The sequence below is a fragment of the Poromitra crassiceps genome (assembly GCF_964638095.1).
Source record: "Poromitra crassiceps genome assembly, chromosome: 9".
Classification (NCBI taxonomy): Eukaryota; Metazoa; Chordata; class Actinopteri; order Beryciformes; family Melamphaidae; genus Poromitra; species Poromitra crassiceps.
In genome coordinates this window covers 6,481,297-6,493,638 of record NC_139630.1, presented here as the reverse complement: position 1 = coordinate 6,493,638, position 12,342 = coordinate 6,481,297, and the positions used below count along the sequence as shown (strand labels likewise).

The 12,342-nt window shown below is 45.9% G+C and overlaps 1 protein-coding gene across 1 annotated transcript in view; it reads left to right on the top strand.

The window, feature by feature from the left end:
- Positions 1-363: 363 nt before the first annotated feature.
- ncoa1 (nuclear receptor coactivator 1) overlaps positions 364-12,342 on the top strand; it is a 117,332-nt gene continuing 105,353 nt past the window's right edge. Inside the window, exons 1-5 of the mRNA XM_083643275.1 lie at positions 364-443; positions 1,462-1,639; positions 2,334-2,513; positions 3,581-3,679; positions 5,880-6,020. Of these exons, the coding sequence (XP_083499401.1) occupies positions 432-443; positions 1,462-1,639; positions 2,334-2,513; positions 3,581-3,679; positions 5,880-6,020 (610 nt within the window). The 5' untranslated portion in view covers positions 364-431. The remainder of the gene's footprint in view (positions 444-1,461; positions 1,640-2,333; positions 2,514-3,580; positions 3,680-5,879; positions 6,021-12,342) is intronic.

Genomic DNA, 12,342 nt, shown 5'->3' with positions numbered 1-12,342 from the left:
CTTTAATCATTCTTTTCTGTCCCCATGGTCAGACAGCCTGGAGTGAGAAGGGGCTGGTTTCTGTCAGAGACTTATACATAGATGGTAATTTTGCATCCTTTGAACTTCTGAGGGGGACATTTGAGTTGCCCAACACACACTGGCTCAGATACCTTCAACTTAGACTTCGGGCCCTCTCTTGGTACAGGCGATATCCCCTATTTACGCTTGCGCACCTGTTTGCGTGTGCCTTAAGGCAGGGAAGATTGCAGTCCGAGCTCCAGTACCTTCTTTTGCAGGACATTTCAACATATATCCATCCAGACGCCTCGCTGACTGTTTGTTTCCTCCCAACAGAGAAAGCGGCCCTGCTCTCTCCAGATGATGAAGTGCAGAAGAGCGACATCTCCTCCAGTAACCAGGGGCTGGTGGAGAAAGAGGCTCTGGGGCCCATGCTGCTAGAGGTAACACACACATACACACACACTAGAGATGTAACGGTATGAAAATTTCACATCAAGTGACCAAAATTATCACGGTTATCGTATTATCACGGTATTCATAAGAAATTTATGAAAATGTTAAAAAAGTACTGAGAAACTCACCGAAATCATTTTTATATTTATAGTTTTATATTGAAAACGCAGACCCAAATAGTATTGACTATTGACACTGTGACCTCACGAATGCCATTTTCAAGGTCGTTAACTTGATATCTCAAGTTAACGCCTTGACGAAATTTCATCAAATTTGCCTCAAACGTCCACTTGGACTCAAGGATGAACTGATTAGATTTTGGTGGTCAAAGTTCAAAGTCACTGTGACCTCATTAACGACCTCGTTAACGTTATATCTCAGGAGCATCTTGAAGGAATTTCTTCGAATTTGGCTCATTTGATTTTTTCAAGGTCACTGTGACCTCATGAATGCCATTTTCTAGCTCGTTATGCAATATCAGAATCTTCACATTCAAATTCTTCACATTTGGCACAAAAGTCTTGACAGACATGGATGTCGACTGCTCACTTGTTGGCGGAGGCATATATCTGCGGTGCGGTCATTGTAGTCTTAAATTCAATTCCACGTAGCATTTAATCTTTTAATTTTATTTATTTTGTTCTGAATTGGTGTTTGTCTTTTGGCTTTGAAACCTGCTTTTGTAGAATTCAAACTTAACAGAATAAGTGTATGTGTTATGTAACGTGTGTGTGTACAACTCCCCAATCAACACAATGCAAATTAGCCTTTTCCACCTCAGCCATTTTGTGTCTAAAAGGCAGGAAGTAACAGGTGCAAGCAAAACATTAATGAGGGCCCTGGCACTAGCACACCTAAATGGATTAGAAGATGGAAACCCTCATTATGTTTTGCTTGCACCTGTGTTACTTCCTGCCTTTTAGACACAAAATGGATGCTGGTGAAAAAGGCCCATTAAACTCCAATCATCTCCTTTCCATCTTCCCTCCCCCCTCCGTCACCCAGGCTCTGGATGGCTTTTTCTTCGTGGTGAACCGGGAGGGTCGCATCGTGTTCGTGTCGGAGAATGTCACGGGTTACCTGGGATACGGCCAGGAGGAGCTGATGACCTCCAGCGTCTACAGCATCCTGCACGTGGGAGACCACAATGAGTTCGTACGCAACCTGCTGCCCAAGAGCCTGGGTGAGTGACCCCCCGGCTCACGCCCAAGAGCCTGGGTGAGTGACCCTAACACAGGGTTAAGAGCCAGGATGAGTGACTCTAGTTTAAACCAAACCCAAAAGCCTCGGTGAGTGACCCTAACCCAGGCCCAAAAGCCTGGATGAGTGACCCTAACTCAGGCCCAAGAGCCTGGGTGAGTGACCCTAACTCAGGCCCAAGAGCCTGGGTGAGTGACCCTAACTCAGGCCCAAGAGCCTGGGTGAGTGACCCTAACTCAGGCCCAAGAGCCTGGGTGAGTGACCCTAACTCAGGCCCAAGAGCCTGGGTGAGTGACCCTAACTCAGGCCCAAGAGCCTGGGTGAGTGGGCCCCCCCACTCGCGCTTAAGAGCCTGGGTGAGTGACCCTAACTCAGGCCCAAAAGCCTCGGTGAGTGACCGTAGTGTCGCCACATACATAGTCAGAATGTAACGTGTTAACGGTTAGATTTTAAAACAATTTATTTGCATAATAAACATCTAGATAATCGCATCATCACATCGACATAACACCAATAATCGGTTACCACATTAGTTTTAAGACATTTGAATGGATATAAAAACTCTTGACGTTTGACATTGTGTGCGACTGGGTGTGAATCAACAACATTAACCCTTTGGGTTCTTCTGTGCTTGCCCAGTAAACATTAACCCTTTGTGTTCCTCTGTGGTCGTCCAGTGAATGGCGGGCCGTGGCCCCAGGAGGCCGGCCGGAGGAGCAGCCACACCTTCAGCTGTCGCATGCTGAAGAGACCTCCAGACGAGGTGGACTCAGAGGACCTGGAGGCCCGGCAGCAGTATGACATCATGCAGTGCTTCACCCTGTCCCAGCCAAGAACCCTCCAGGAGGAGGGAGATGGTACACACACGCACACACACACACACACACACACACACACGCACGAGCGGGCGCACACACACACACACACACACACACACACACGCACGAGCGCGCGCACACACACAAAGGGGACATGTTTCCCACTATAAGTCCAGCAGATTATCTAGCCGCACCTTTTGCAGAGAAACACATCTTTCATTTTAAGTTAATGGATCGATACTTGACTTTGTAACTAGCAGGTGTGTGAGTATGGTAGTTAAAGGAGAATTCCGTTTTTTTTACAACCTGAACCTTATTTCCGGCTTTAATTCAGATTTTTAACTCACCCTGACTTTTTATTTTATTTTTATCAATGCACCATGAAGCTTAATACGCAGATCAGCGGCCTGGAAACGAGGAATACGGGGCATATGTAATGTGTGTAAATAGCAGCGGCTCAATTCCCTGATTATATCATAGAGACAATGAGAAAATTAACTCTCTATTTACCTTTGTGCACCGTGTTCACTCTGTCTCTGTTTGCTCTGTCTGTCTATTGGTTGAGATGGCAGCTCCCGTTCCCCCTGTTTCTCAGTTTGTAATCCTAGTTCTGACTTTTGTCCGGACCGGCTCAAATAAATACAGGCGGCCATCGAATTCATATGCATTGTCTATTATCGAAATCAGATAAATATATAAGGCAGCATGGACGGTCAGGGCTGCTTTTTTGTTAAAAAACAAATATTGGAGGTGTTGGCCCCCCTGGGCAGACAGGTTCCTCCGACAGGTTTTGCCTTTGGGAACCTCGTCTTGTGTCGATCCTTATTTTTTAACCCACCACACATCTCATTGAACTTTTTTAGCTGGACGATACAGCGGGCAAGCCCAGCCGGCTTCAAAACAGGAAATCAATAAGACTGTGACCTGCTAGTGAGCTAAGCTCGACAGCTTTTTCAAGTCACTCGGGACAATATTCATTCTCATGTGACCATATTCACCATTATACGATGAATGGAAATTCACCACGATACAATTATCTGTTTATGATCACGATAGACTATGTTGTCCCAGCCTTAGTCACTTGTGTCTCTTGTTGTTTTTCTAAGACCTGCAGAGCTGTCTGATCTGTATCGCCTGCCGGATGCCAAGGCCCCAGCCACTGCCTGTCAGCACAGAGTCCTTCATCACCAAGCAGGACCCAACAGGTAACACACAGATGCACACGCGCGCACACACACACATACACACGTGTGTGCATGTGTGCAGTGTTTCCCATTCATTGATACATTTATGGCGCACCGCCACAACAGATGTTGACGGATCCCCCCCAACCCCCCCGCCCCCCTCGCATAAGTGTCGGCTTTTTGTCTCAATTCAAGTCACCGTCACTTTAAATCTCTGGAAACAAGCAGCAGAGCTCAGCTCACAGGCCCCTCCTTTTTTAACTCTCCATGTGATCTCGCTGACACCATTACGTCATCACACTCAGACACATGCTCAATGTTTTGATTTTGTGCGACACGCGGTTGACACATCACGGTAATGTCGACTGCATAGCCCTCATTTTTATGGATGCAACGAGGTAGGCTACAGTATGCCAAGGTTTGAAATAGATTTGATTGACAAAACAGCCGTTATACGTATAACCGTGCGCGTTTGTGATTCAATATTTCACATCGGGGTGGTTCGCACGAAGCAAGCGCTTTATCTCGCTATAGGAAGCCCGCTGTTTGGCGACGGTCGGGGTGAAGTCCTGGAATATGTAGAAGGGATGACCCTCGAAGCGAAGAGTTTAGGGCTGGCACGGATCACGGATAATCCGTGACCCGTACGGATCAGCCCCCACGGTTCGGAACGCGGTTCGGAACGTCCATGGTCCGCGGAGTGCAGCCAGACACAGACAGGCATCATCATGGCAAGCGCAAGTGAGCTTCCTCATCCCTTCTCCCCGCTTTAAAGTCTCTCTGAAGGCTGTGGCTAGTGGCTACTAAAGACAGCATCACAACAAACTTATTTCAACACCTCTGAAAAAGCACAGGAATGCGAGCAGCGTGTTGCGGGCTGCGCAAGATAACGAGAGCCGCACACACACACACACACACACACACACACACACACACACACACACACACTTTTCACGAACACGTTATCACCGGACGGTGAAATGTTGCCTTTAGGACACATAACAACGAAACAACATGTGGGGCCACCGAGTAGTTTAACGTAGCTGCAACGTTATGTTTCCACTCACCCTGTCTGTACCCGTGTCAAGTGACTGCAGGTTAGCAAGCAACAGCCAGCAGCGCCACGCTAAAACAGGAAGTTGGGTTGTTCTGCCTTCAGAGTAAAAGCATAAATTGTGTCACTTATGAGAAAAATATATAATTTATAATATATATAATATATATATATATATATTTCTAATAAATATAATATAATATAATTTTTTTTTTCTGATCCGAAAAATCCGTGATCTGTGGCTCAAAATCCGTCACGCGATCCGAACCGTGGGTTTTCTGATCCGTGCCAGCCCTAGAAGAGCTGGTGTACCCTCACGGAATCGGCGCAGCATCTCCTCCTTTATGTGGAAAAAGTGAACTCGAAGAAGAAATCCCGTGGTCGCTCGCCTTCTGCTGGCTTCGGGCGAAGTGAGCGGTGAGCGCGGTCCAGAAGAGTCTTCCAGGTGAAATGCGTCCTTTATCAGCATAGCCACAAACTCTGTGGGGCGAGGACCCTCCGCACCCTCTTTGATGCCTATGATTCTCAGCTTATTTCTTTGTGTGCAGGCCTCTAAGTCTTTGCATTTCTGGCGAGTAGACTCCAATTCCTTGGTCAGATGGCTGACCAAGGAACGTTCTGCTCCAGAGAGGCGATGGCATCAGAGGTCGAGTTCAGTCTTCAATGTGTTAATATCCTTCTGAAGGTTACCGATGGCTTCGAGGATGTAGCCTCTTGCTTCCCGGCTGCGCTGCTCTGTCCAGGAGTATCACCCATAGTGGGGCTCGGTTATGGAGGGTTAGCTTTAGCTTCCTTGCTAGCCTTTGTTTTCGCCGCTCTTCTAGCTCCCCTCCTACTCATCTGTTGCATCCTGTTTTGACAGCAGGGCCGCGCTACACCGACTCAACCGTGTCCTCAACCCTTGTAGTAAAATAAATCACTCAACGTAACATTTGTAACGAGGAAATCGCATAAAAAACATGAGTTGTAAGCGGGAGCAAACGAAGAACACGCTACACGCTCATGGCGCCCAGACCGGAGATAAGGGGTCCTGCGGTCCACCCACCACAACAACTCGAAATCCTGTGGGAAACACTGCACATACACATGCACACATACACACACACACAGTGTGTGTGTGCGTGCGTGCTTACACGTGTGTGTGTGTGCATGCGGTCCTTCCCCCAGGGAAGATCATCTCCATAGAGACGAGCTCTCTGCGAGCGAGTGGCCGGCCTGGCTGGGAAGACGTGGTCAGGAAGTGCATCTACGCTTTCTTCCAGCCGCAGGGCAAGGAGCCGTCCCACGCCAAAAAGCTGTTGCACCAAGGTAACCCCCACAGGCAGAGATGATGGTCTATAGAGATACCTCACCCAAGGCTCCGCCCATAGAGTACCACAGGCAGAGATGATGGACTATAGAGATACCTCACTCCAGGCTCCGCCCATAGAGTACCACAGGCAGAGATGATGGACTATAGAGATACCTCACTCCAGGCTCCGCCCATAGAGTACCACAGGCAGAGTTGATGGACTTTAGAGATACCTACTAGATAGCTACTTAGATATCCAGGCTCTGCCCATAGAGTACCGCAGGGATGCCATCTTTTTATAGGCCAACTCACCTAGTCGTGCTAGTTCCGGTTCCCAAGTCTAAAAGTCAATGGGGATTTTGGTTAGCATGGAAGAAGGTCTGTGGTGAACAAAAGTTTATGAAACAGCAGACTTCGGGCCCTATCGTCATTTAGCGCTTGCACTTGTTTATGCAATGCAAATTGCGGGCGTGCACAAGCACATGCCTGTTATAATTGTACTGGACATAGACCTGCCACATGCCAAACCAGGCGTTTCAGCGCAAAAATGTGGGGATAGATGGCATTATCCTATCGTCAGCAGCGTGCAATTACTTTGCGCTAAGAGCTTTTAAAAGCACCTCATACGCACTAAATACCCCGCTGCGCTTGAGCGCACCATAATCTCCATGCTGCGCAGCGCAACGCAGAGTAAAATTCCTTTTGGATATGTCATTACGCACAGACGTGCCACGCCAGGACATCAAATTCTGCTGCTAAAATTAGCAGATAATTCAGTGAGGCAATCAATAACTATAACTCACTGAGAAACTTTTATCACATCGCAAAAAGGGAAATGAATTGAGAAAACTTGTTGGACAATGGACATTAGCCTACTTGCAATCAGTAGCGGCTCCAGCCAATTGTGCCTGGGGGGGCTAAGGGGGGGCTTACATATTTACAGCGGGGGCTAACTTTTTCTACATAAATAGACAGTGGTTCTCAACCTGTGGTACAGGTACCACTGGTGGTACGCGGGGGCCCCTCCCTCTCATACATTCATATGGTGGTAATTTCTCAGGTACTTGTGTAAAAAGGTTGAGAAACACTAATATAAGAAATTATAATAATATGATAGGGTGTGAATTAGGCTCTACTATTAGACAAGGAGGGCCCACTGCTTTTCCTTTGAGAGCCAAATCGCCAACCCAACATTATGCATGTAAGTGCTTCAATGAGCTGAAGACTGACTGTGTATTTAGCCCTATGTCACACTGTATATGTTGAGACTGATGAGTCCAGTTACACAAGGCTATATGCAGCACACACATTTAGATGGTAAATCAAGAGTTTATATTCACAATTTACACAAAATATTTAAAATGTGCTATATTTTAGAGACAAATTAGGCTAATCACTGCATATAGGCTATATGTAAATAAACAGTGCCACATACACAGGCACATCCATTCATCAATAGTCTGTGCCAGAGTAAAAATAAATAGAACCATTGATAAATTGCACTATATAATAAGGTGACCAGATTTCTCAAATGAAAATCAGGGACATTTTCAGGTCCGGTAGGGGGGCCCCCCCGGCTTTTAGAAAATTGTGTAGGCTACATTTTACAGTAAAATGCATCAATCTGATGCACTTTGAGACCAAAAGTAAGAGGCTAGATCTATGAAGAACTTTGTGATTTTGAAACAATTGAAAAAGAAGCAGTTTACAATGGTTACTAGTTATCTGGCACATTTTACCACAAATTAGACGGCCTAGGTAATTCATGGGAAATAGGCTACTGGTGTATTGTGTAGAGTGGCAGGAACATAGAGAGGGACAACTTCTCTCTTTGACCTCACCAACTGGTGGATAATTTATTTCCACAAAACAAAAACATTACAGTAGTGATTTATTACCTCAGTAAACACTTTCCGTGAGTTTAGGGTGTTGCTTACCAGTTTCAAGTATTCAATGGCCACATGACCATATTAACTGCTAATTTAATATTAAATGCTGACAAAATAATAAAAAAAATCATGTTAATACTAAAAGGCAATTTTAATGATTAAAATTGTAATCTAGAGATAAATATGACCTATTGTGTTAATTTAAACCAGGGGTTATCAAAGTTTTGATGGCTGAAGGCCAATTTAGGGAACAGTAGGCTAATGACTAGATAACAATGATCCATCGCCAATCATGTTAAAAATTGACATTTTTTTCAATGGAGTTTGGTGTACATAAAAACGTTACTGACTTCTCTGCAAAAACGTTTTGAGTTAGTTACTGCACTTACTTACCAGGTAGTTTTACTGTACTTTTAACTATTCAAAACAACTGGGATGGATAACCCGCTGAATGGGGTCCGCTAAACAAGGACGGTAGCAAAAGCAGCAAGCAGACGCCGCCTCTCGTTTGCCACCTCTGGGGCTTTGGCTGCGGGCGCCTGGGTCCTGGGAAAACCACGGCACGGGCAGAGGGAGAACATCTACTCTGTGATCTACTCTGTCACACACAGGCAGCACTTTGCACAACGTGCGCATAACGACAGGCTTTTGTGGTGCCGCAAATGCTCTGTTATCGAGTTTCTTGCCAGTATTATTATTTGACTTTGTGGCCAAAATCGGGGACATTTTCGGGGACAGCTCCAGCCGGGGACAGAGCACCGAAATTGGGGACTGTCCCCGAAAATCGGGGACGTCTGGTCACCCTACTATACAGTATAACAATCACGCCAGTGACAACAAGACTGAGGCGTTTTTTGATACTTTTATCAAAACCAGCTCACTGTGGCCGCCCTGAGACTGGGAGGTTGTGTGAGTTCGATCACCGGGCGAGTCATACCAAAGACTATAAAAATGGGACCCATTGCCTCCCTGCTACAAACGGAGCATGCCTGAAAGAGGCGCCCACTTCCAACGCAGAAGTTGTGATCTAAAACAACAAACTTTCATGGGAGAACGACAGTTATGTTCACATTCACACCACACGCATGAGCACGGCAGCCAAAAAACACAACAGCACAGTAGGCAACCAGTCTTAACAAAGCCATTATGTATATCAAATATAAATTCCATGCCCTGGCAGCCTACCTGGCTGTTAAGTTACATCAGTGCGCTCGATCTGAGGAGTCCTGTGCTGTCCACTGTGTCCAGTCCAGTCCGTGTACAAAGCAAAATAAAGTATCTCCTTTGTGATAGCCATCAACATAAACGCTTGATCAATATAAAGGCGCGCGATACTAACGATAGACGCTTGTTTTATGTCCATTTTCCGTAGATATTGACCTATGATATTGACATGTGTATGTAAGGAAATTTAACTTCCGCGGCGCGGACCGAGAGAGACGCTTAGAGATGGAGCAGGCCACTTTGAGCAGAGCAGAGGGGGAGGTCCTTCTATCACACCATGACATAATACGCGCCATAATCACTTGCCAGTAGGGTGAGAACCCCTCCATAAAAAATGGGCCGGCCCGGTTCTCAGACAGCCAGAGGTGTGTAAATGCTGTGTTCAGGTACGCTGGGAATTTTCACTTCTACTATGATGTATTAGCCTAGTTTACAGGGGGGGGCTTAGGGGGGGCTTGGCTAATTTCAGGGGGGGCTAAAGCCCCCCCTAGCCCCCCCTGGCGCCGCGGCTGCTTGCAATAGGCTCTTCACCTTCACCTATCCCATAACCCGGAGGGTCATTGGCACCACAGACGATCTGTCAACAAGCTCTCTCCATCTCTCTCTGTCCTCGGCACGAGTGAGTCCACTCTATTACGCATGCCTCGCGCAAACACAGCGATTGTGAGACGGGAATCCGATTGGTTTGATTGATGTAATGCCCAGGCATTGCCTGGCCACACCTGTGAATCATTCTGGTGCTTAAGACCGCCCAAATCCCGTTTGCACTGGCATTTTGCGGGCGCAGATGATTTGGCACGGCTCTAATTTGCTGGTGCAGGTGCTGTGAACATTTCTGCATCCCTGCCGAGAATTGCATCCCCACCATATTTCGGGGCTGTTTTAACTTAGAAATCAGGGAGGTCACGTCTACCCACACAATTATATGACTTTTATACAGTTACATTTCTGTATAAATCATTACAATATGCTCCCGTGTCCAAGAACACCTGGACACGCAAGGCGGACTGCTATCATTAAGGCACGCAAACAGGTGCGCAAGTGCAAATAGGGGATATCGCCTGTACCAAGATAGGGCCCTTCATGTTCAGCAAGATCATTTTCATAAATGAGGCCCACCTTTATGACTTTTGAAGCGTTTTCTGAAAATTGTGATTTAAAAAAAAAAAAAAACTGGGCCTCATTTGTGAAGATCATCTTGCTGAACACAAAGTTCGCTTTTTCAGAAGCTTGTGTTAACCACAGACCTTATTTCAGGCATTTAACCAAAATCCCCATCCAAAAATCCAGTTGACTTTTAAATCAAGGAACCCATCATCCAGGTTTTCCGGATTCATTCCTGCGGTACTCTATAGCAGTGGTTCCCAACTACTGGGCCGCGGACCGGTAACGGGCCGCAACGCATTTGGTACCGGGCCGCGAGCCCGGTCAACTTTTTTTTTTTAACACAACTACAAACATAAATAAACGTCAACTTGACTACTACTACCACACAGCCTATAATATTATAGCCTATGTTTATTAAAACTTTTATTTATTTATTTTTTATTATTAACACGTTAAGTGCCATAGCCGAGATATCTCGTCTTACATAATCCAACGCTTGAGTGCCAGAGCCGAGATATCTCGTCTTACATAAACATTTTTTTTTTTTGACGGTGGGACATCAATCAACAACTTTTACATCTTCGAGATCACTATTGGAGCAAGAGAATGTGTATAATCTATTTTACCGACCCACTAAGTGTTGACAGTGCTCCCCCAGACGAGCGAAATCAAAGAAAAAACTGCCGCGGGAGCAAGCCATTCAAGGAAATGGCGAGGCGATTTTACAGTAATCCATTCCAGACTTGTCTTGCCCGAGAGCGGCCGCGGCGCGCAGGCAGCAGCACACAGAGAGCGGAGAGCGATTTGCAAAATAGATTATAGGTGAAACACACTTTGAAACACCTCAGAAAGGCCAGAATCAACATCTGCCCATCGCCCACGCATTCCCCGGCCCATCTTGACTCGCACAAGGAGCGTCCGCACGCAGGCAAGCAGGCAGGCAGGCACGCAGGCAGGCAGGCAGGCAGCAGCAACGCGCTTCTGACACGCCCGCTGTAGAGCCAGGAGGAAGGAGGAGAAGACACACGGAGGGAGGAGTTTGAATGAGAGGGGTGTTTCCTGTTGTTATGGAGGAAATTACTGTTCAAAACTATTGTTTAGAATGTCTGACGGTCTTACTGATGCCAAAAATGAATGGTTAAAGTGACTGTTCTATCGAATTCACAAAAAGCCATTTATCTCTGAATAAATTTCCAGACGCTGAAACCATGCTGTACTCAACGGCTAATATCTACATAACTACTAACTCTGCAAACTAACTCTTTTAGACAGAGAAAGCACACATTCTATTAGTTATTTTTAGATGATTGGTGTTCATGAATTCTTAACAGAAAATAATCCTCGGCTCTTGTAAAATGAGCCAGAATCCTCAAAAAAAAACCTGGCACAACTTACCTACAGGATGAAAAAATGGCTGGCACTCAATGTGTTAAAATTGACAACCGGTCCACGTCTTTTATTTCCATCTATCTACCAGTCCGCGGCACAAAAAAGTTGGGAACCCCTGCTCTATAGTATGAACGGGTACTCTTCCAGTCTCCTAAATAGGCGTGGTCTCCTCTCCCCTTGAAGTGTGGTGCTGACCGAACAAGTTAACTTGAGCTGGAGATCGTGAGTTCCCAAAACTTAATAAAAACCATACGTAAACACAAATCTGCCCCTTGTTAGCTCAATCTACCTGTAATTGTAACTAAGATAACACCTGAAAAAATATTTTTTCCAAACACAGATTTGGCTAATACATCTGCAAACTTCACATGTAGCTTTAGCTAATCACTCCCTCCTAACGTGAGCGCCAAATCACGTGTGTTACTGAGATAGAGACAGGTCTCGAACAAAGTTAATTTTCTCCTGAGCTGAAAAATGCAATTTTAGTGTCAGAATGTCCAGAAGAAATATGCGGCTTGTGGGGAATGGGCCCAATATTTACTTTGATGACTATGAAAGAATCAATAATAATCTGAGATCACATTCACTTCTCCCATTGACTACAATAAACTCAGTGCCTGCTCCTAGTCTCCTAAGGGGGCGTGGCAAAACCCACGTGACACAGATACAGGAAGTGACTGGAAGTTGCCGCGTCTCTATAGACCAATGTCTGCCACAGCCCACAGCGCTC